Source organism: Cicer arietinum, chromosome 8, assembly GCF_000331145.2.
Source record: "Cicer arietinum cultivar CDC Frontier isolate Library 1 chromosome 8, Cicar.CDCFrontier_v2.0, whole genome shotgun sequence".
Classification (NCBI taxonomy): Eukaryota; Viridiplantae; Streptophyta; class Magnoliopsida; order Fabales; family Fabaceae; genus Cicer; species Cicer arietinum.
Genome location: NC_021167.2, coordinates 12546586 through 12572041, shown reverse-complemented (window position 1 = coordinate 12572041; position 25456 = coordinate 12546586). Strand labels below are relative to the sequence as shown.

Sequence of the window (25456 nt, the reverse complement as noted above, 5' to 3'; positions counted from 1 at the left end):
CTTGTTTAATTTGTTGGTTGGATTCACTATTTTCTTTACAAGGTTTAAGGATGCATTTCAAACCAAGCGAATGAGCCAAGTCTAATTCTGATTTTTGTTTTGAAAATGTCTAATTGTGACATGGTTTGATTTCTGTCATGTACATGCCCTCAACTCCACCTTAGAATGCTATTTTATTTCTTTCTTTTTCTTTATGGAAACGTAGTTTCTTGTGTACCGTAAATACAATTCAAGTGGTAGACTTTTTAGAATCAAAACACGATTTAGTTTCTTGTAGTAAATTATTTTGTTTCACTTTCAAGAAAGTAATATTTCAGTTGGCAAATATATTTTTTTTCAAGAATCTAAGCTTTTGGTTTGGCAAACTTTTGTTGTAGTTTTAGAAGGTAAACTAGTTTTGAAGGAGAAAATGTCATTGTGGTGTAGAATATCGGAGAAGAAGATCACACCAATTTACTTAGGGTTGTTGGTTCTCTTATATTGATTTTATTGCTTTCTATCTACTTTGAAGTTTAATTTATGTTACGAGAAACTAAACCAAACACATGCTTTGTGTATGGATTGAAATAGTTTTTGTATTCATTTCTTAATATACTTCTAAAAAAATATTGAATTGAAATTTGTGTTGAAATTCATTCATTATATTGAAAGTAATGGAAACCATTTTAAGCTTGAATTCCTTTGATACCAAACGAGTATTAATATTTAAAAGTATAATTACAAAGACAAGGATACAAACATAGTGATATGATTCATTACAAAATATATTGGGTGGAGTTTTACATGTAGCTGCTAATATAAGAAAGATTGATAAATTTTGATGGAGAAATTTATTGTGGTGGAATAAGGATATTTCCAATGTTGTTGTGCCATGGATCAGCCAAGTGAGTAGCCAAATTCTCCAAAGGTCCAGTCCCTGGATAAGCTGATTGTTGAACACATATTCCAACAAAAGCCAACAATGCAAGACGTCCTAATTCATCATTCAACAAAGTTAGTAACATATTTGGTTAGTTTTCTATTCTATATATTATACTAATCTGAAATGAAATTTAAGTAAAAAGAGTATTTGAAAAGTTGATGTATTTAGTTTTAATTTTTAATCACATACATCAACTTTTCAAATACAATTTTTGTTTGTATTTCATTTCCTAACGAAGTGTATTAACATACAAATATCATAACTCATAACCAAATAATATAACTTTAGTGTTGTGCAATAATGCATGACATACTAAGTGCAAAGAATCCATTTTGAAACAAAATTCTTACCATTCTTAACTTCTTTAATTTTGTATTGATGGAACTTTTTAGGGTCTTTAGAGTATCCCAAAGGATCAAAAGCACCACCAGGGTATTTCTTCTTTTCAGGGTCTTTCTCCATACTCCTTTGGTGTTCAACAAATGCAATAGCAAGGAATTCAATGACCAAAATGGTGGGTAGGGTGCCCCATGGAACAGGGTTCCCTAGGTATGTTGCTTGTCCTCCAGGGACTGCTGCCCATTCCTGAGCTTTTACCCAATTTCCTAACCCTAATGCCTCTGGTATCAAAATCCCTGGCTGCAAAATATATCATAAATTTTTAGTGTACTCAATTTTGTAAAAACAACATTTTGAAAGAGATGAAAAATACTTACAACAGCAAGCATGGCCCATCTGCAGTGAATCAGTTCTGACTCTTTGAATCTCTCAAGATTCTCTGGCACTTCACCAAGACGAAGAGGGTCAAATCCAAAGTCACTGAAACATAACCACACAAAAATTCTGAAACATAACCACAAAAAAATTCATTCACACACTAAATCATAATCACCTAAACAAATAAAAAAAAGTGAAATTACACTTGAATATAATTTAAAAATATCTTATTATATTGTAATATTATTATATACAAAACAAAAAAAATCATAAGTAACATTATTTTGAATTTAAAGAAAATGGAAAATTGAAGCATATATACTAACCCAGGAGCTGAGCCATCAAGATAAGGAGGTCTAGGCTGACCAGGCATCCAATTATCAGCAGTCATATTGAATCTTGAAGAAGATGCAACATTTGGAATTGGAAGAGAAGTTGCAAATCTTGATTTTGATGAAGAAAGAAGTGATGGAAAAGCTGAGATTGCAATAGAACTCATCAATGTGTTGCAACCCATTATTTTTTCTCTTTGAGTTGTGTAATGAATGGTGAGTGACAAAGTTGCAAAATAATGAAACAAGAATATAGGAGAAAGTGAGTGAGTAGTTTGTGGATTTAGATAGGCAAATCCAATGTTGGATTTCGATTGGGTAATGATGTTTGGTTGTGAATATCTTATTGGTCCACGTTGGTTTTTCTACATCCAATTTCAATGTTGATGTGGAATCACTTGTGGTTATCTTGCAACAACTTTGTTTGTGGTGTATAGTTTTAGTTTGTACACAAAAAAATAAAAAACAAAAATAAATGTTTTGTATCAAAAAATGGCAAACACATTTGTTTGTGGTGGAGGTTTGATTTCTCACTTTTACTGAACAAAAATCAACAAGATAGTAATTCACTAATTGGTTGCTAGAAATGGTTAGACCTTTTCTATTAAGGTTGAAGTTTGAAATTGAGAAATTCTAATATAGACAAGTGAAAGATGTAGAATTGAATTGTTCTGAATTAAAATGTATTATTGATATTTAATATTGTATGAAATGATCAAGATTAGTACTATTGCATTATTAGAATAGTTAGATCGTAGATTCATGATCAAAATTAATTATCGTATTAAACTATCTGAATGTGAAACTGCAATGCGAATCTAAATTCGAGAGATGTGATCTACGATGAATTAATTTTTCATCGTTAGTTTAAATCATAACATCAAATTGTATTATGGTATATCTACACCAACCCTAAACTACCATATCTTTAGAATTTCAATTCCTCTTGTCTCACTAGGGCGTCACCACCTATGGTACTCACTATCATTGGTATTTTTTTTCTTCACAAAAGTGAGGGAGAACCACAATTGAGAATCAGAGAGGACATCTACATAGAAGAAATCATAGAAATTGTGGAAGTAAGTAGAGCTGTCAATATGGATTACTTAATCCATTTATGGCCGACCCTAATGATATACACATTTTATCTTATTGAGTTTAAAAACCTATTTAATATTTCTATCATTTCAGGCCTAACCAATTGTAGGCTTTCAGACCAACTTGTCACGTAATTATTTTAAATTTTCTTATTTAAATTTTATAATATTAAATACTGTATTTTTAAATTACGTAATTTTTTGTATATCTTAACATTTTTTAGATGCTATTAACATTCTTTTAAATATAATACAAAGGTTGTTAACATTTTATATACTTTATTTTTTATTGTGTTTTTTTACAGTTTTATTTTTTGTTGTGTTTAAATATTTTAAATACTTTATTTTACATACTTTAAATATTTTTAGGTGTAGCAACTACTTATTAATATACTATACACTAACTTAATCTAAAGTATTTAAAAATTTGTCCCACTTATCCACCAAAGCACTTACCTGAAATTCTATAATTTGTAGTTTATATGTAAATCTTAAAAAAAAATGGTGATTCTCTTTGATATTAGTCTTTGTATATATAATAAAGCCTAGAATCAATTCTGAGAAGAAGAAGACTGAAAATTCAGAACAATAATTCAGTTTCATAGAAATCACAAACATGATAGGAAAAAGAAGAGTAGGCAAGAGAATGTTCTTCGTTTAAATATATCATTGATTCATGATGAATCTTTGATGGTTATAAATTCTATAGTTCACAAAATATCTTTGTTTCACATTTTCATACACATGTTTAAATTCATCCACAAATGATGATGCCTCAACAAAATTTCCCTCCATTCTTAAAGTTTTATTAAATAGCGTCTACAACAACACTAAAATATAGTAAAATTCAAACAAATTAATCGCTATTATTCTGCGATATATTATTTAATACAAATGTTGTCAAGTACAGTTATAGTGGCCTATTGTAGCAGCAGATTTCGAACAAGCTGTTATATCTTACGACATTGAACTAAAGCTATACATTGAACTAGTTTTCGATATCTACAATTCTAATCGCTAACAATATATCGCTTCTCGAAAGAAAAATCTTTTGAACTAATACTAATTTCATGTCTATTACTTACAGGCAACTCGGTTGGTATCCGAATTTCATGTGCTTCGGTATGGTTGATTGTTGGTGAATTTGATCCTTCAACATTATCCCATTGTTGATTTTCATAGTTAGAAGTTTGAAGACTGTCACTGCTGGAAACAGTGTGTCTATGAAGTAAGTGGACAGGAGACATGCCATGAGTTGGTGTTGATGGTCTGCTGGAGAATGGTGTCGTGTTGTTTGAATGTTTGCTTTCTTTCACATGCTTTTTGGCTGTGTTGTGCCAGCTTTTAAGTGCTGTTGCAACTCTTTCATGAAAAATTGTTGGTTTCATGGTTGAACCCATCTGTAATATCACCCAAAAACTTAATGAAATCAACTTTTTTTTAGTTCGGGAGAGGAAACTATCACTAATAACATCGATACTAATGACTATTTTACAACTCTCTGATATAAGATTTGAACCATTTTATAATTGTCAGATATTACTAATAACGGTAACACTAGAGATCATTAGAAGTTTGTGTAAAATTTTTTTATCCCGTCAATTTATAATTATTTAAGTCAAAGGAAAATATTTAAACAAATTATTTACCTGAGTGACTAGAGCATAAAGAGGCAAAGTTGAATAGCTACATAGAATTTGTATTACAACCCTGCAAATTAAAATTGCCACTTAATGGTTAGTTACATATATAATTCTTAAGAACATATTAAATTCTTCTATTGTTCAAAATGCAAGTAAAGAAGTAATGGTTGTTCTATATAGTGGAATGTGCACTTTTTGTAGTAGAAATGAACTTACCCTAGTGTAAGTCTAATGATAATTTCTGCGGTTGTTTTATGGAAGCAAGAGTTTACGGAGAATTCATACTGAAACAATAAAGTTAATAAAAAGTTAGAAATTTTGATTTTTACTCCAAAAACCAATTAATTATATCCGTCTATTTTAAACAAAAATAAATAATAATAATAAGTATAGTAGCTAATCAAAATGAACGCATGTAATAATTGATAAATTTGTTTATGAAATGACCTAAATTTTATAGATCAATTAGTTTATAATAATCTGATATTAATATTGACGTAGAATCAAAGCAGAATGTGACATGTCTAAATAACGTGTCACGTCATAACCTTTAAAGAAAATATTTTGAAGACTTAATTGCAGTTTTGGTCCCCCTATTTTAACTGAATCGCGAAAGTAGTCCCCTCATTTTGTTTCTCCCCAGTTTTGGTCCCCCAAGCAGAATTTTGGTCCAAAACTTGATGAAATTTTATTTTTTTTGCATTTATTTAAATCACATAATGTCTTAATATCTCTTTTGCAACAATTGTACCTGAAATATATGACCATAAATGGTGTAGTACGGCTTTAAAAAATAAAATTTCATCAAGTTTTGGACTAAAATTCTGTTTGGGGACCAAAACTGAGGAGAAACAAAATGGAGGGACTACTTTCGCGATTCAACTAAACAGGGGGACCAAAACTGCAATTAAGCCTATTTTGAATAATATTTTCACAATCTCGTAAATGTATTTGTAAATTCAAAAAATATTTGACTATTTTAACTAGTATTTACGAAATTGAGGTTTAATTAACGTAATTATTTATTTGTTTTCTTCTTCATTGTGAGCTAATAATTAATAATATTAGACATAAAGCACAAACTCAAAGGAAAATTGATAAAGAATAGATAGACTTACAGTACTCCAAGAAAAAAATGCAAGTTGAAAGGCATTCTGCATCATAGAAACAAACATAGTTATTTTCATGTCATAAGCTCCTTCAAGGCCAAAATCACTAAAATAAAGGTTTTATTACAATTTGATATTTATAAAATGTATTATTTTAAAATTCACTTTAAATCTCTAAATTTATTGAACCACTCTGAATCTAATGAAAATAAATAGTAAAATAATTACCTGAAAGAGAACAAGATGAATCAAAAAGAGAAGAAGATCGGGGCGATTGAACCAGAAAAGATGATCTCCTGGTTCAACCAAAGGTGCACCTTTGATTATTTCCCCACTATCTTGAATCCTTAGTCCCATCTTTGTTATGATCATTTGTAGCTTAACACCCACTAATAAAATTATCTGTAAATTTTACATTACAACTTGTTATTTGTTATTTTAATGATGATAGGAAATTAATGTAGATTAGCAACACAAGCAAAATGAGTAGTCTTATGCTTACAATTAATGGGATAAATGGAAGCCAATAATGAGAATACCACCCTGTTCACATAGAGAAAAAAAATTAAACTATAATAATTAGTCTAATAAACTAAAAATAAGAATTTGTATTTTCTTCTCATATATGCTTCTTAACATTGGTAATGGACAAATTAGGAAGTAGGAGAAAGCATGTTACACTAAGGTAAAATATTATTTGAATAAACTCTTTAGTTAGCGCTTATGTATAAGTGTTTCTGATTGTATAAGTATTTATTTATAAATTATTTTTATAATAAAAAATAAAATAAAGTTAAATTATTTTTATCGTAATAATAAACTATTTTCATATGCTATTTAGAAGGGTTTGTGAAAATAAACACTAAAATGTATCTATAGTTCTTTAAGTTTAATTCAATTTCTACTTAAGTTATTTAAGTTTATTTTTTCTCGGTTTGGTTCTTTAAGTCACATTTTGTATGTACCATTACATTTTCTCAATTTCGACAATAATTAGTTCAATTGAAAGCTTTTGATCATTTGAAACTCTACCAAATACTGCAACAATATGTCATTCATACAAATCCTTCAAAAAACATGCATTAAATCATATAAATGTATATATTTCTTGATTTTATCTACAACAATTTAAACACTTGTATAACCTTAAAAACAAGGTAATAAATGTCTTGTTGCAAAATAGTTTGAATAATCAACTTGTTGCGATGTTTCAATTAAATATTAACATTTCATGACAGTAATTCGAGAAAATTTTCAAACTTAAAAAATTATATGTGTAATTTATTAATTCTTAAAGACTAATGATGCAAATAAATATAACTTAAAGAACTAAATAGGTAAAAAAAAATAAAAAATAAAAAAAAACTTAAAGGACCTAAGCGGAAATTGAGCTAAATTTAAATGACTAAATGTGTATTTTTGCCGAAAATAATCACATATATATTTCTACAATGATACAAAAAAATCTTCTTTGTCACAATTAAATTCTCAAGTGTGTCATTGACATAATTCATGATCAAACAAACTTTTATTTTATTTTGCCTTAATTTTATAAAATTCACTTATAACTTAGAAGCCCATCACCAAAAATTAAGCATGACTTACATGTCATATACTCAAATTAACTAGTTCTAAAACATGAATAATTAAGGCTTAATTACCATGAGTATTAGTAAGAAGGAATAGCACTGCGAAGAACCAGATGGTTGGACTGCAAGTTACAAATTTTTTAAACATAGATTAATAAATAATAATTAAATTATTAAAAACAAAGTAAAGCAGAATATATAAATTATACCTTATTCCTACTACAACTTTAAAATCCTTTTCAAGTGATCTACTTATATACTTTTGGAAATCAAATTGTGCATCATTTCCTGGGGCAAGATGTGCCTGAAATTACATATAATATCTTATATTTTGGAATATGTATCAACAAAAATGTGTTAAATCTACTTCCTCTGTTTTTGAATATAAGTCCCTTGTCGTAATTATTATTATTTTTTAAACAAATCACTTATTAATATTACTGATTTTTATTGATGGATGAAAAATTAAAGTTAAACACATTCATATATAAATATATTTTAGAAACATCTATTCATAAAATGGACACATTAAATTTATTTATTTTTAATATAAATAATGTTTAAAAAAGAGACAGATAAATTAATATAAAAATATAAATAAATTAAATATGTAAAGAAATGCTAGAGACAAACTCACCATGACAAATCCATGTCGTAGTGCCAAATAATCAACTTTATTAATAGATCCAAAAAATTGTCTGAAGAAGCTAACCTGATTCAAGCAGAATATATATATGTCACTAATAACAAATTAATTAACCACTTGAAATTCAGAGTGTAGCTAGCAAATTATGAGTTTATGTTAGTAATTAACTAAATAAACATTAACATATTTTGCTTATAAAATAAAACAATAACATATTTTAAGTGGTTATATAATAATTTAATTAAATTGTATTAATATTGTGTAACAAGTTTTCCCTTACAATCCATAATGAAATGGTTGATTGAGACCACATGCTCAAGTGCCTTCGTCCAAATGTTGTGTCCCTTGCAAACCTGAACCTCTCAGGGTCTGCACAAAAAAAAAAATAAAAAAAAAATGTATAATTAATGAAATCAGAATATGTAATTATTTCAAAAGTTTAGGAATCATACATTAATATTTAGTGAAAGCTTGATAAAATTTGACAAAAGTTGTATGATGTAAAATTAAGATTTGAACGTGAAAAGATAGAGACTGTTTTGTACATCCTCTAATTTTAAATATAAACAATTTTTAAATCAATAAAAATTAATATATTTAATATAGATTAAAAATATCAATTTCTTAAAATTTTAAATTTTAATTTTTTTTTAATAAAGAATCCAACAGACATTAAATACGAAAAGAAAATGAAATATTGTGAGTTTAAATCTACATTCTAATATATAACATGTCTATTAAATTTAATTAAAGTATGTTTAGAGAATAAGAAATTTGAGACATTAAGGAAGAGAGGTTATAAAATTGGAGAGACTATATTAATTTAAAAATATTAGAATATTAAAATCACACGTCAACTGAAATAAATAAATAAATACAAATACAAATGCACGTAAACCTTTATTAATAATTTCAACTTTAGTTGTTATATTATATTAATTATTAATTAATACAAGTCAAAAGAGACAACGCAAGTTGATTTCATTATCAAAGTGCAGAATTTTTCACAATTAATCAGCCGTCATGACTATGGATGGTGATTTATACTTTTCTTTTTTATGAAAATAGTGATTTACACTTTTCATAGTAATATAGCTTCTAATCACCATATAAAAGTCATTAAACCGTGTAATCTAAGGATCTAAAATATTATCACCATATAATAGTGTCTCATGAAAATATTTTCACGGTGTAAATCTTTTTTATATTTTATATCGAGAATGAATAAAATTCATTTATTTTATCATGTTATATCATTTAAATAGAGTAAAGTTAAATAATTTAATAGAATATATGATTGTGATTGAATGATTATGCATAAAACTATTTCACATATTGGGTGTATGTCCTATTTCTCATGTAAATAATATGTTGTAGACAAATTCTAAATTCTAATATTGACCATTGATTAAAACTTATCGAAACGATAGTAATATTAATTAGAAATATAATTTAATGTTTTTTTCCGTTTTAAATTGAAAGATAATTCTAATTGATGAAGTTGAGTCTTGAAAAATATTTTTATTTTTTTTTTTATTTTTATGAAATTGACAATATTTGAGTCTCATCATAGTTTAAAATCTAATTCTTATATGATCCATTTACACTATAACTTTTTTATATATAAAAAAATATTATTTAAATCATTCTCTCATTTGTAAAGATATAATAACTATTAACTTAATCATCAGTCTCCTAATAATTTAATTTTCCTATATAGTTGATTTAGAGTAAACAAAGTATCATCAGTCTCCTAATAATTTAATTTTCCTATATAGTTGATTTAGAGTAAACAAAGTACGTGATCACTGATAATTTAGTTTTAACGTATATATAAGAGCATTGACATTTTTTGACAAGTGGTTGATACAAAATTGTTTTAATTAAATTAATTAATAGAGGCAAGAAAATTTGAAGTGTTAGTTACCATTATAGAATTGATATTCAACACTTCTTGTCTCATCTTCCCATTTCTTCCACCGCCTCATCTGCATGAATTGAAGCAAATTTGAAATGTAGAGACAAAAAAATTGAACAACACATAATAATAAAATAATTGTTGTATGATCTTATAGTTACACATTCAATTTTAGGTATATGTAATCTTTAAAGTAATATTAAATAATTAAATTGATAAAATTTAATGTTTAAAGTGAGTTAATTAAGTGGAATAATTTAATTAAAAGTTATATTGAAGTCGACACATCTCTATCTTTTTAAAATATTAAATTAAATAATTGAAACAGCATTTTAAATTGAATGTATAGTATATTGTAAGTAGATATCTATTTTTAATTCCTTAGAAAAATTGTGAGATTTTAGTCTTTAAAATAAATAAATAGTAATTTTTAGTCACTTCAAAAAATATTAAGACAAATTAGTCCTCATCTAAATCAAAAATAGTTATCTTAAACTATCTTTATTAATTATTAATTATTGTTAAAGAAAAATTTGTTAATTTTTAAATATTATTAAAAAAATCTAATTACTTCTTTTTTGTTTCAAATAAGGATTAAATTGGTTATAAAAAAAATAGATTAAATTAAGTTTTATTTTTTACAGAGACTAAAATCGATAAGTATTTATTGTCATATTATTCATTTAATTTAAAGTAATTAATTCTTAAATATTTCAATTATTTAATTTAATACTTTTGAAATCATTTAAACCTTAAAATAGATTATATTTATAGTATCTTAATTAATTTGATTAGTTGAAAAAAGAAATGTACCTTGATTCTTCCCAATGCTAATGTTATTATGCATTGTAGGATATGAAATATTGCAAGCACAAAAATGAACACATGGAGCTCGTGAATTCCATATGCAGAAACTAAAGCAACTTTACCCTACAAAAATAAGCAAAATCAATCATATATTAGATTAACTTCAATAATTATTAGTTAATAGCTAATTATAATAAGTTCAAAACTTTACCTTATCAACACACTTATCATATCCTTTTGTAGCTAGAATTCGCCTTGGTATAGGATCAAAATATTCCAAAAGTTTTCTTCTATCATTATTTTCATTTTCAGATGTTTCATTAGATTTACTCTTTTTATTTGGATTGGAACAAGGATGCCAAGTGTTTCCAACTTTTTGTGATATGCAAATTTTAGAAATAGGATCTTGGAACACAGTTAGGAGCAATGATATGAATCCTAATAACATAAGCTCTGTAACAAAACAAAACATAACACAACAAATTAATTAGTTTATACTCCAAAGTCCAAGCAATACTAAAATGGAAATATTTAATAAAATTACCTGCTTTGACCTTTTCCAATGCTTCATAGAGACCATTTTTGTGTTTCTTTTTTAGCCACTGCCATTAGGACATTATAGGACAAGGCATATATTAGATATTAGAAGCATGGAATGTAATCAACAAATTAAGAGATAATAATATAGCATTATATAATGGTAAATTATTATTTGAGGGGGTGTATTAAGAAGGAAAAAAAAAACAAAATCCCACAACAACAAAAAAAGAGTTTATAAAAACTGACTTCACTCTTTTTTATAATTTTTGGGTGGTTCTTAAGTTTTCAATTTTAATCTTAAAAGTTTATTGAAAAGCAAAGTATATTTGGATAAAATTATGAGAGTAAATTGAATTTTTTTTTATCTAACTTTAAAACAATGTTCACTTAAATTCCAAAACCAAAAAAATGTTTTATAATTCTTTTTATTTTAAATACTTACAAATTACCACCTGTGATCTCAGTCATTTGAACCAAACATCAATAGAGTGATTTGATTCAAAAAGAAAAATTAAAATTCAAAATTCTAGAGCAAAATTAATTTTATTTTTCAAAAAAATTGAAAATATAAAACCAAAAACAACATGGCCTTACCTTTCCAATAACATGAATAATATGTTCAATTAAGATTGAAATAGCAAGCAACACAAAACACACAACTGCAACGGCCCAAGTTGGTGTTTCTTCCAAAGTTCGTTCATAAACTTGGGCAGCCATTAATTAATATTTTCTTTTTGAATTGTTGCAATACTCAAAAGAAATGTAGAAGCATAAACACACAAAAAGTCCTTATGGAGTTTTATTTTTGAAGAATTGTATTAAGGAAATTGAAGAGGTGTGTAGTTGTTGTTGATTATGCATTGGTTTTGTATATAAATAAAAGGGGGTATGAAAGAGATATGAACATGTTATAAAAATGAAGACTTGGCATTGATGTGAGAGGTAAGAATGCAAATATTTGACATTTTCATATTTTAGAGGAATGGTTTGGTCAAACAAGAACAATATTGGCAATGACTAAAGCAGCATCTATGTTGCATATAGACAGCTACAAAACAATATATTTATTAAGATTATCATATTAGAGAGACACATTTTTTTATTTATAAATAGAGACAAAGTTTTTAAACAATGATGATAGAGTTCTTATCTAATTGAATGTTTAAGTGGAATTAATTTAGTTAGTTACTCGTTCGTGGAGTAACTTGATCCAAGTTCTAGTTAAAGTTATTTCTCTTAATAAGTTATTATAAATGTTAAATTTTATAAAATTTAATTATTGAATATTTTTATATTATATATTACGAAGTTAAAGGACATATTGTTTTACACTATCGTCCAATTAAAATGTATTGTTTTATTATATTACCAATTTTTGTATGATTATATATTTTGAAATTATTGATATAACATAAGAGAATGATAGTTTCCTATTAGATGATAGTGCAAATCTATTTCATATTGTCTTTGTAAATTAATTGAACTTTTGTATTAATAATAAAAGAAACAAAGTTTTATTTAAAAAAATGGATATTTGTAGTTATGGAATCTTATAGTTACTTTTGTTTATACTTTTAAAATTTATTATCCAAGATTTTCCGCAACCGTCAATCAATGTTAATAACTAACCACCAAATCAACTTTATATTTCAGTTTATTATTTATTAATTTAAAATTATTTAATAAAATACTTATTAAATTTTAGAAACATTTGTAAAAAATGATATATCAACAAGAACTCTATTTTGAGGATAGAATAAGTAAAATTTAATTTACAGCTGGTATATATCATACAATAATAGTCTTTCAAAAGTCGTATGTAGCACTTCCTTTTTAAATTAAAAAGAAAATATAAAAGTGTATCCATCTAATTCAACAGCTTACTAACTCTTTCATTCTTACGGTCTTAGAAATTAGACAAGTAAATTGAATTTTGAAAAGTATAATTCTACGGAAAATATACTTTGTCTCACCCGTTTGTTATTAAAAAGAAAAAAGAAAAAAGAAAAAAGAAAAAAGAAAATATACTTCGTATTAAGGATGGATGCATAAATTTTGAATGTAGATGTATTATATATCTTTTTTAATTATTGTTGTATATAATATTATAATATCTTAATTTATTAAAATTTCTAACTCATTTAGAAATGTCTCTTTTGACTATCAAGTAAAAATATTTCTGAAATAATAATGGAAACAAAAAATCGTAGACTAAAAGTTTTCGAGAAAATTCTTATCTATAGAAGGTTTTGTGAGATATTTCTAAAATATTGGATAATATATGTATGTATAATTGATGATAATTGACATGTTGGTTTAGTGGTTGTGTTCATTGTATGTAAACATAACGTCCCGACTCAGGTCCTACGCGCGAACAAAAGCACTAATTAACCACCAGACCAATACAATGCTTCAATAAATAATTGAACGTTATATGTATATATCTCTTCGCGAAACAGTGACAGAACCAAGAATTGTAACTCTTTCTCAAGTGACATTATTTTTCTATAAATAGTGTCACTTTGGACAGAATATGAACACGAAATTCTAGAGATTGTCATCCACTTTTCTCACTCATTCTTATATTCCAAGACATCTTATTCTTTTCTAATGCATGAGTAAAGAATGAGAATTATTCTTTTGTAACATACTATTGAAAGATACTCTTGGTGTGAAAGTACAAATCATATCAAGGTTTTCCAAAGTACCCTGAAAGGGATTCGCTGGTTATCTCATTTGCATCTGATAGGTGGGGGCGAATCGAATCTAAAGGCTAGTGTAACAACACGCTTTGGAATTTGCTACATATAATCTTCATCAACAACTTCACTATTAAAGTCTTGCAGCATTGTCACCAACACAGATCCAACAATCTTTAGGTTCGATTTATTTTCAATCAATGGCTGCATCACTCAAAGAAATGACTTCTAATTTTGTGAAGTTAGAGAAATTCGATGGAGGAAATTTTATCCGTTGGCAGAAAAAGATGAAATTCCTTCTTACAACTTTGAAGGTGGTGTATGTTATGAACACCACAAGACCGCTAGAGAAGAAAGTGGAAACATTAACAGAAACAAGAGAAAGGCAGAAGTAGGACAATGATGACTATATATGCATGTGCCATATTCTCAACGGAACGTCTGACTCCTTTTTCGATATATGTCAAAGTAGCATCTCTGCAAAGGAACTATGGGAGAAATTAGAGTCAAGATACATGCAAGAAGATGCTACAAGTAAGAAGTTTCTTGTTTCTCAATTTAATAATTATAAAATGGTTGATAATAAATCAGTAATGGAATAAATGCATGAGATTGAACGTATTCTTAATAACTACAAACAACATCAGATGCACATGGATGAGACCATTATTGTATCCTCCATAATAGACAAACTTCCACCTTTGTGGAAAGATTTCAAAAAATCTATGAAACATAAGAAAAATGACATATCTCTTGAGCAATTGGATAATCACCTTCGTTTAGAAGAAGAGTACCGTAAACAAGAGGATACTAAAAACCAATTTTCTCATGAAAAGGTCCATGTAATGGAGGAAGGAAATTCAAGCAAACCTTTTAAGAAAAGAAATAGAGATTTTGATAAATCTCATGAAAAACACAATGGTAATGATGAACAACGAAAGAAAAGAAAAGGAAGTTGTTATCATTGTGGAAGATCAGGACACTTTAAAAATGAGTGCAGGTTCTTGAAAAGGAAGAACAAAGAGAAGAATTCAAGTGCAACAAAAGATAATCTTGTTGCTGTCATTTCCAAACTCAACATGATTGAAGATGTTGAATCTTGGTGGATAGACTCTGGTGCTACCCGCCATGTGTACAAAAATAAAGAACTATTTAAGACCATTGATGAAGAAGATGGAAGTATTTTGTACATGGGAAATGCCTCAAATGTCCAAGTCAAAGGAAAAGGAACAATGGAGATTGAATTCACTTCTGAAAAAGTACTTACTCTTAAAGATGTATTTTATGTTCCTGATGTTAGGAAGAACTTGATTTTTGTACCTTTACTTAACAAGTTTGGTTTCAAATGTGTATTTGAAGAAGATAAATTTATTCTCTCTAAAGGTGGTATGTTTGTAGGGAAGGGTTACCTTTGTGAGAATATGTTTAAATGTAATGTTGTTAGTAACTATAATAATAATATGATTTCTGCTTATATTGTTGAGTCTTGTGATTTATGACATATGCAACTAGGACACATTAACTTTAGAAAATTGAATGATATGATGAAATCAAATTTAATTCCGAGTTTTGATAAAAATTCAAATTCATGTACTACTTCCATGCTAACTAAAATCGCAAGACAACCTTTTAAAAGTGTTGAAAGAAGTTCTAAGGTATTAGATTTAATTCACTATGATGTATGCGATTTACATGGTTGGCCTACAATTGGTGGTAAAAAGTATTTTGTCACTTTTATTGATGATTACTCTAGATTTTATGTTTATTTAATGCACTCTAAGAATGAAGTTTTATACAAATTTAAAATATTTAAAGCACAAGTAAAACTTCAACATGAAACTTTTATTAAGTGTTTTAGAAGTGACAGGGGATGAGAGTTCTATCATTCTGAGTATTTTGAGTCTACTGGTATTGTATTGTGCATCAAACAACTGCACCATATTCTCCACAACAAAATAGAATAGCAGAAAGGAAAAACAGGGTATTAGAAGAAATTGTGAATGCCATATTATCCTAGTCTGGTTTATCTAAAGGTTATTGGGGGTGAAGCCATGCTAACTGCATGTTATTTGCTAAACAGAGTTCCCAATAAAAGGAACAAGATAACCCCATATTGTCGCGTCCGGTTTGTCCGCGAAAAAGGAGTCGCCACCAATTTTATTTTTATTAAAGGAAAAATTGGATAAAATCTAAAATAATAATTTTTGAACCAAAAAATTCGGATTCAGGACTCGATTACGAGTAAGGAAAGTATTACCATCCTACAACGTCCGTTAAAACGGTTACCCTATAATTAATTATATACAGACTATTTTTTTATTTATTTATTTTTATCCCAAAAAGAATAATAACAAAAAAAGAAATTATTTACATTAATAACAGAAGGAAAATTTTTTTTTTTTATTAATTTGGTTTGACAAGGGAAAGACCTTGCTCCTACGTATCCTCAGGTGCAATAGGAAAATCAAAACTCACGTAGTTCTTGGGTAGAAAATATTTATGTGTTGACCAATTTTATTATTATTTTTATTTATATACGTATAAAAAAAATAAAAATAAAAATGTAATAATAGTAATAATGATGATAATAATAATAATAATAATAATAATAATAATAATAATAATAATAATAATATTTATTAATGGATTATATCTTCTATATTTATTTTAAAGTAAAGAAAAAAATTCTTTTTAAAAAAAATAACGTAATGTGGCGGTATGTGAACGAGACAGATGGACACGACGGGGAAATAGTCTGTTAAATGATTTGCTCCTACGTTGTCGGATATGTCGCGACACAAAAGCCACTAACGATTGAGAGTGAGTAATATGGTGCGGCGAGCGAGGATGAATTTCATCCGGCGGCACCATTAATTCTAATCCTAAGGGTAAAAACATTTATCTGTTGTTATGATTTTTTTTTATTTGATAAAAACATATTATGAATATTATATTACAATATGGTGAAATTCGTTTTCTTGACCTATAAACATCAATTAGTTATATTTTTTTTTTAATTATTTTTGTGTTGCAAAGAAAACAATTTTAAGATTAAACGATTCTTTAAAAAACTGAAAGCTTAACATATGAGTTTACTTTTTATAAACAGAAAAAAATAGAAAGCGAAATAAAATATATTTTAAAAAAAAATGCAAAACAAAACAAAGACTAATAAGCAGAAAATTAGAGAGAAAAAAAATAAGAAAATGATACCTTACTCCTGAATTGTTGTTTTGCTAGACCGATTGTTTCAAGATCAGATTCTCTTCTTCTCTTTTGCCAATTAATCTCTCTATTTTTTATGTGCTCTCAATTTGTGTTTTCAATTGTGTTCCATTTGTCCTCTTGTGGGAGCCTATTTATAGACTTTTGGGTGTAGATTACAAAAGAAAATGGAATAATTGTCAATTGATTACCATTAATCTATTTCTTTTCGGTTTCTTTTCATTTAATTGGCCACAATTATACTGACTCTTATTGCCATTGATTCATTTCTTCGGTTTCTTTTCTATTCAATTGATCACCATTATACTGATTTTTATGACCATCAATCCATTTCTTTTTGGTTTTTTTTTTTTCATTTATTTTGATCATCATTACATTGATTTTTATGACGATCAATTCATTTCTTTTCAGTTTCCTTTATTTTTATTTATTATTATTATTATTATTATTATTATTATTATTATTATTATTATTATTATTATTACCTTTTATAATAAAAATTTAAAAAATAAAAATCGAACAAAATTAGGTGTCAACAGCTGCCCCTCTTTACTTAGAATTTACTTGAGAATCAAAGTAAAGATAACAAATTCTAATTTTGTCTAAAAAATAATTTTTAGAAGAATTCGAGTCGTTTTCCCGACTTCAAGATGCGAGTCATTTTCTCAGCTTCGGGTGCGAGTCGTTTTCCCGGCTTTAACATACGGGTCGTTTTCTCGACTTTGGGGTGCAAGTCGTTTTCCCGACTTCAACATGCGGGTCGTGTTCTCGGCTTCGGGTGCAAGTCGTTTTCCCGGCTTCAACATGCGAGTCGTTTTTTAGGCTTCGGGTGCGAGTCGTTTTCAAGGCTTCAACGTGCGGGTCGTTTTCTCGGCTTCAGGTGCGAGTCATTTTCATGGCTTCAACTTGCGGGTCGTTTTCTTGGCTTCATGTGCGAGTTGTTTTCCCGGCTTCAACATGCGGGTCGTTTTCTCGGCTCCGGGTGCGAGTCGTTTTTTCGGTTTCGAGTGCGAGTCGTTTTCCCGACTTCAACATGCGGGTCGTTTTCTCGACTTTAAATTTATAAAATGTCATGAATGAATGAATATGTCGGTTTTTATTAATATTTTTATTGGACACGACCATTCAAATCATGAATGAGAAAAAACACTTATATTTTTTTTCTGAACGTGATATCTTTGATCTCTTTTTTTTGTCCTCTTCGATTTTTCCTTTTCTTTCGTTCTTTCCTTTTTTTTTTTGAAGAAGAAGAAGAATTAATATTGTGATCTTGAGTTGGATCTCATGTCGTCGTATGTCTTATACTGTAAACAACCTATATTTTATCCGGTTTCATTATATCAAGTTATGGTATATGTTTTACTCTCCAATACATGATAATCATAAGATGCATTCAGGAAAAATAGTTAAATTATAAAGGTGATAACAGTATATATGAATATATTGAAAGAAAAAAGAATAAACATAAGATAAAACAAAATAAATGGGTGGAAGACCCGACTTGGTTGTTAGTAATTCAAAGGTAAAGAAAAAAGAATATACATAAGATAAAACAAAAGAAATTGGTGGAAGACCCAACTTGGTTACTAGTAATTCAAAGGTAGACTGTACTAACTTCTCATGCCATAATCCAATCCATATTGTTCATCTTGTCTTTTCGAATATATATTCTTTGTTGTTGTTGTTTTTGTTGTTGTTTTCTTCTTCTCTCAGGTCGCCCATTTGGGTTTTCAACCTAACAGATATTTTTTGTGTACCCTAATTTTTGTCTAGGTTGCTCTTTCAGGTTTTCAACCTAGCGGGTTTCTTTTTTTTTACCCTAGTTTTTGTCTAGGTCGCCATTTCAGGTTTTCAACCTAGTGGGTATATATTTTTGTACCCTAATTTTTGCCTAGGTTGCCTTTTCAAGTTTTCAACCTAACATGTATTCATTATTTAACCATAATACTTTTTTACGGCGTCTGAGTTTACAGGAAAAACTAAATCTTTTTCATTCATATTCGTAAGGATCAAAGCTCCACCTGAGAAAGCTTTCTTCACGACGTATGGGCCCTCATAGTTAGGAGTCCATTTCCCACGATAATACTTTTGAATGGGTAATTTTTTTTTCAGCACCAGATCTCCTTCTCGGAGTTCTCGAGGACGTATTTTTTTCTCATACGATTTCTTCAGTCTTTTCTGATATAATTACCCATGGCATAAGGCCGCCAACCTTTTTTCTTCAATCAAATTCAATTGATCAAAACGTATTTGTACCCATTCCGACTCCTCTAGTTTAGCTTCCATTAATACTCTTAGCGAGGGAATTTTTACTTCAATAGGTAGCACAACCTCCATCACATATACTAAGGAAAAAGGGGTTGCCGCAGTTGAAGTGCGTACCGAAGTACGATACCCATGTAGTGCAAACGGAAACATCTCATGCCAATCTTTGTATGTTATAACCATTTTCTGAATAATTTTTTTGATGTTTTTATTTGCTGCTTCAACTGCACCATTCATTTATGGTATGTACGGGGACGACTTGTGGTGTTGAATTTTAAAGGTGACACACAATTCATCCATCATTTGGTTATTTAGATTTGTGGCATTTTCAGTAATGATCTTGCTTGGTAGACCATAACAACATATTAATTCCCTTTTTATAAATTTGACTACCACATTTTTGGTTACATTGGCGTATGAAGCGGCCTCTACCCATTTGGTAAAGTAATCAATTGCCACCAAGATGAAGCGATGTCCATTTGATGCTTTCTGTTCGATCATTCTGATGACGTCTATGCCGCACATTGAGAACAACCAGGGCGTTGAAATGGTGTTCAGGGGCACTGGTGGGGCGTGGATATTATCAGCATATATTTGACACTTATGACATTTCTTTACATGATTAAAACAATCTTTTTCTAGAGTGAGCCATTAATATCTGGCCCGAAGAATCTTTCTAGACATGGCGTGTCCACTCATATGGATCCCATAACAGCCATCGTGGATATCTTGTAGAATTTCTTTCGCCTCATTGACATCAACACATCTGAGGAGTACCATATCGTGATTCCTTTTATACAAAATATTTTCGTTCACAAAAAAGCTCGCGGATAACCGTCTCAGAGTTCTTTTCTCATTCTCCGATATTCCAGGAGGATATTCTCTATTTATAAGATAGTGTTTGATGTCGTGATACCACAGTTTTCCATCAGTTTCTTCTTCCATGACATGGCAGTAGGCTGGATAATCTCGACTCTCCATTTTATTTGATGGGATTTCATCGTTTTGATTTATTTGGAACATAAATGATAAAGTAGCCAAAGCATCAACCAATTGATTGTCTTCTCGAGGGACATGGTGAAACGTGATTTTGTCAAATTCTAAAAATAATTCTTTTATGTAGGTAAAATAAGGTATTAACTTCTTATCTCGAGTTTCCCATTCTTGGTTAAGCTGGTTAATGACTAGGGCTGAATCTCTATATACTTCTAAAACTTTCGCTTTTGATTCCAAAGCCGCCAAAATTCCCATGGCACAAGCTTCATATTCTGCCATATTATTGGTACAATCAAAACACAATTGCGTTGTGATAGGTATGAACTTTTTTTTGGGAGATATTAAAACGACTCGAATCCCATGCCCCATTATGTTTGAGGCCCCGTCGAACAACAAGGTCCATTTTCCATCATCATGTTCTTCAGACAAAACCATGATACTTTCGTCTGGGAATTCGCATTGCATTGATTTTAAATCATAAAAAATGGATGGTTTCTCTGGGTATAATCAAATTAAGATGAATACAAGACTTTTGATGGGATCAGCTTATAAGGAGGTGAACTGGGAGTCGTTTAAAAGGAAGTTTTTAGACAAATACTTTCCAATGAGTACCATGACTAAGTTGGGCGATGATTTTCTTATATTGAACCAGGGGAATATGATAGTGGGTGAGTATGCTGCTAAGTTTAAGTCGTTGTCAAGACATTTTAGGTTCTTTCGTGAAAAGGTCGATGAACAATTTATGTGTCGTCGTTTCCAAAATGGACTGAAGTATGAAATTCAAGACTCTGTCTTGCCATGGGGAATTCAACGTTTCCAAGTTTTAGTGGAAAAATGTAGAGAGATTGAGGACATGATGAATAAGAGAGGCCAATCGAGGAGGGAACTTTAGTTTCGGGGGGCCTAGTCGGGTGAACCATCATAACAACAAAGGAAAACAAGTTGTAAAGCTCTATAACATACCACAAAACAACAACAGAGGTAAGAACCACTTGGGGAACCAGAATTTTGGAAGACAATTGGGACAAGGGAATCTATGTTTCCGATGTGGGGAAGATGAACATTATGCTAATGCTTGTACCTCTAAGGGTCTCATTTGCTACAATTTCCAGAAGCCAGGGTACTTTGCAAAGGATTGTAAGGCTCCAAAAGTGGAACCAGTAGTGAATTCAACTAAGGTTACTCGTCCTTCTGCTAGAGGACGCGTTTATTGCGTGGGTGCTGAAGCTGGAAATCCATCTAGCAATTTGATCCAACGAGACTGCGTGATTGCGGATAACACTCTAACTGCACTTTTAGATTCGAGGGCAACCCATCCCTTCATTTATATGGAATGTGTGAATCGTTTGAAGTTAATTGTGTCTTCTCTGCCTTTTGATTTGGTTGTTTCCATACCTGTTAAGACTTTGACTGTAAATGTTGAATGTACATTGTCAAGTAACTATTCAAAATAAAGATTTCTTCAGTAATTTGATTTTTTTTTACCTCTACAATCACTCGAGATCATTCTCGATATGGATTGGATGTTATATCATTATGTGATATTAGACTGCACTCGCAAATTGGTTCTTTTCCCTGAGCCAGGAGTCGTTCGGTACCTAGCTGCTAACAAACTCAGAGTGTCACTAAGAGAAGGAACTCCTGAGTTTTTGTCATTAGCTAACGTGAACGCAAATGTGAGCATAGTGGATGTGGTGCTTGTCAAGGAGTACCCAGACGTATTTCCAACAGAAATTTCAGGATTACCATCAGTAAGAGAGGTGGAGTTCTTCATTGATCTACACCAAGGAATCAGACCTATTTCGATTGCGCCGAATCAAATATCGCCATTTGAATTAAATGAGCTCAAGGGCCAAGTTGAAGATTTGTTGGAGAAAGGATTTATCAGACCAAGTGTGTCACCATGGGGAGCTCCGGTATTGTTAGTTAAGAAAAATGATGGAAGATCGCGCTTATGTGTGGATTATAGGCAACTTAATAAGGCAACTATTAAGAATCGTTATCCTTTACCACATATTGATGATTTGATGGATCAATTGAGAGGAGCCGCAATGTTTTCGAAGATTGTCTTGAAGTCAGGTTACCATTAGATTCGAGTAAGAGAAAGAGATATTCAGAAAACTGTTTTTCGAACCCGTTACGGACATTATGAATATCTTGTTATGCCGTTTGGAGTTACCAATGCACCAACAATTTTTATGGATTACATGAATAGAATCTTCAGCCCATTTTTAGATAAGTTTGTTGTGGTGTTCATCGATGATATATTAATTTATTCAAGGACTGAAGAAGAACATGGAGAACATTTGCGTCATGTTCTTGAAGTTTTACGCGTGAAGAAATTGTATGACAACTGTCGAAGTGCGAGTTTTGGCTAGAAGCAGTGAACTTCTTAGGACACGTGATAACAAAAGAAGGGATCGTTGTGGATCCGACAAAGATTGAGACAGTCTTCGCTTGGAAACAGCCTCAGACTATCACTTACATACGAAGTTTTGTCAGACTGGCAGGATACTACATGAGGTTTATTGAAGGTTTTGCTAAGATTGTAGCTCCATTGACACAACTCACTAGAAAGAATCAACCGTTCGCGTGGACAGAGAAGTGTGAAGAAAATTTCCAATTACTAAAGAAAAAGTTGACAACCTCACCAATATTGGTCTTACCACAACTAGAAGAACCATATAAAGTTTATTGTGATGCATCTCACCAAGGTTTGGGATGTGTTCTGATGCAACACAAGAAAGTTGTAGCTTACGCCTCAAGACAATTGAAGACTTATGAAAGAAACTATCTTACTCATTATTTAGAGCTTGCTGCTGAAGTTTTTGCATTAAAGATATGGAGGCACTACTTATATGGATGCACGTTCACGGTGTTCAATGACCATAAGACTAGTGAATGATCAGATTAGTTTGGTTGCATATGGACTTAATGTCTTTGGTGGTCGTACTTATTTCATTTTGGGATGATTGTATCTATAACTTATATTCTCAGTTGACTTTCGTTTGGTGGGTCCATGTTCCATTTTTTTGACGTGACCATGGGGGGATAGCATTCTTGGAGCAGTGCTTTTGTTCAGATGTCTGCCGAGAATACCCCAAGGGTATGAGCAATGTCTAATGGGTCTCATAGCCGCAGTGTATTTTCTATTTGTACATTTTGAACTATCGTCTCAAAAACTATTTTAGTTTATTGGTATATGTGATGTAATTATTTAGGACTATTGTCGTTTGCGTTACGGCGAGTTATTTTTATTATTTATTTTTGAAAAAAAAAATACATCCGCGCTGTTAAAAATCAGGGTGTTACATTTATAGATTTATACATCAAAATGATAAACTCATGAAATTTAATATATTTTCTTGGGTTTGTTTATCGGAACATAATTGTAATTGTAATTGTAATTGTAATTCTAATTCTAATTTTAATTTTAATTTTAATTTTAATTTTAATTTTAATTTTAATTTTAATTTTAATTTTAATTTTAATTTTAATTTTAATTTTAATTTTAATTTTAATTTTAATTTTAATTTTAATTTTAATTTTAATTTTAATTTTAATTTTAATTTTAATTTTAATTTTAATTTTAATTTTAATTTTAATTTTAATTTTAATTTTAATTTTAATTTTAATTTTAATTTTAATTTTAATTTTAATTTTAATTTTAATTTTAATTTTAATTTTAATTTTAATTTTAATTTTAATTTTAATTTTAATTTTAATTTTAATTTTAATTTTAATTTTAATTTTAATTTTAATTTTAATTTTAATTTTAATTCTAATTAATTCTTTATATAGTTATAAATTTTATATACTAAATGCAATTGTCTTTTTGTTGGAGACCTATCTGCAAATACGTACAATATAAAATTAAACTTATTAAACAGGTATCTCTTCTTAGTCTTGACCATTAAATTATTTTATATTTTTTCGATGGTTAATGTAACGTCCTAATTTCAGGGTTTAGAATTAATTACATAATTATCTTTGGGATTAGGCTAATTGAACCAATTCCAATTAAGTGGTAGAAAATATAGGCTAAATTGTTGCACCGCTTGGATTATAACAATCAATCCCAATTAAGTGGTAGAAATTATAGGTTAAGTTGTTGTAACGTATTAGTTGTGAAACTTAGGATATCATATAAGTAATTAACTATAATTAGCCACTAAGAAAAATAAAAACACTACACAATTAAATTCTCAAAAGGTATAATTATATCGAATTGGAGAGAAGCTAAAGTATTTTGCGGATGCGATAACGGTTAATAGTGAGTGACAAAGAAGGAATTTTTATCGAATAACGCTTCAAAGAGGTGAGTAATCACACCCTTTAAACTTTCATGGTACATCTATTTTGAAAATTTAGCATGGAAAAAGAGTTAATGGTACATCTATTTTGGAAATTTAGCATGGAAAAAGAGTTAGATATTTTGATTGGTATTTTCTTATAAAAATATATCTTTGTCGAGAACCTAACTCTATTAAAATTGAGATTTTATGAATTGTGATAACAGATTATAAATTGATTTATTTATTATTGTTGTTAAATTACCATTTTGATGACTGTTTGAATATATATTCTTTAAAAAGATTACTTTATTATACTTTCTTGAATGATTGTTGTTATTATATAGATTCAAATGAAATATTATATTATAAATATGATTTTACGAATATAATTGTTAAAATATGAATTATTTAGATTGCATGTGTTTGAGAGATATATATTCTTTAAAAAGATTGTTTTATTATACTTTCTTGAACGATTGTTGTTATTATATATTCAAATGAAATATTATATTATAAATATGATTTTACGAATATAATTGTTAAAAGATGAATTATTTAGATTGCATGTGTTTGAGAGATATATATTCTTTAAAAAGATTGTTTTATTATACTTTCTTGAACGATTGTTGTTATTATATATTCAAATGAAATATTAT

The 25456-nt window shown here is 28.9% G+C and overlaps 5 protein-coding genes across 6 annotated transcripts in view; 1 reads left to right on the top strand and 4 right to left on the bottom strand.

The window, feature by feature from the left end:
- Positions 1 to 730: 730 nt before the first annotated feature.
- Positions 731 to 2259, bottom strand: LOC101500953 (chlorophyll a-b binding protein 6, chloroplastic). 2 transcript variants are annotated; one of them, XM_004515941.3, is made up of 4 exons: positions 1966 to 2259; positions 1639 to 1741; positions 1273 to 1561; positions 731 to 973 (listed from the first exon to the last, which is right to left on the bottom strand). In XM_004515941.3, exons 1-4 carry the CDS (start codon positions 2154 to 2156, stop codon positions 831 to 833), a joined length of 726 nt encoding a protein of 241 aa, XP_004515998.1. In that variant the 5' UTR covers positions 2157 to 2259; the 3' UTR covers positions 731 to 830. The 2 variants fall into 2 exon arrangements, with proteins under 2 accessions (XP_004515998.1, XP_004515997.1); XM_004515940.4 differs by having other exon boundaries at positions 1639 to 1765; positions 1966 to 2218.
- Positions 2260 to 3906: 1647 nt separating this feature from the next.
- LOC101500098 (MLO-like protein 2) lies at positions 3907 to 12215 on the bottom strand. The gene is made up of 15 exons (XM_004515937.4): positions 11915 to 12215; positions 11325 to 11382; positions 10992 to 11233; positions 10787 to 10903; positions 9983 to 10043; positions 8336 to 8424; positions 8047 to 8121; positions 7619 to 7713; positions 7482 to 7531; positions 6323 to 6363; positions 6049 to 6222; positions 5830 to 5865; positions 4928 to 4995; positions 4718 to 4778; positions 3907 to 4468 (listed from the first exon to the last, which is right to left on the bottom strand). The coding sequence occupies exons 1-15, from the start codon at positions 12035 to 12037 to the stop codon at positions 4079 to 4081; spliced, it is 1680 nt and encodes a 559-aa protein (XP_004515994.1). The 5' UTR covers positions 12038 to 12215; the 3' UTR covers positions 3907 to 4078.
- A 7216-nt stretch (positions 12216 to 19431) lies between these two features.
- On the bottom strand, positions 19432 to 19746 carry LOC140919065 (uncharacterized). Its single transcript, XM_073364577.1, has one exon. It carries the CDS (start codon positions 19744 to 19746, stop codon positions 19432 to 19434), a length of 315 nt encoding a protein of 104 aa, XP_073220678.1.
- Positions 19747 to 20160: 414 nt separating this feature from the next.
- LOC101503720 (uncharacterized) lies at positions 20161 to 20940 on the bottom strand. Its single transcript, XM_027331000.1, has one exon. It carries the CDS (start codon positions 20938 to 20940, stop codon positions 20161 to 20163), a length of 780 nt encoding a protein of 259 aa, XP_027186801.1.
- A 49-nt stretch (positions 20941 to 20989) lies between these two features.
- The window catches only part of LOC140919064 (uncharacterized), a 16452-nt gene continuing 11985 nt past the window's right edge, over positions 20990 to 25456 (top strand). The window contains exons 1-5 of the mRNA XM_073364575.1: positions 20990 to 21061; positions 21158 to 21325; positions 21618 to 21942; positions 22054 to 22256; positions 22868 to 23039. Of these exons, the coding sequence (XP_073220676.1) occupies positions 20990 to 21061; positions 21158 to 21325; positions 21618 to 21942; positions 22054 to 22256; positions 22868 to 23039 (940 nt within the window). The remainder of the gene's footprint in view (positions 21062 to 21157; positions 21326 to 21617; positions 21943 to 22053; positions 22257 to 22867; positions 23040 to 25456) is intronic.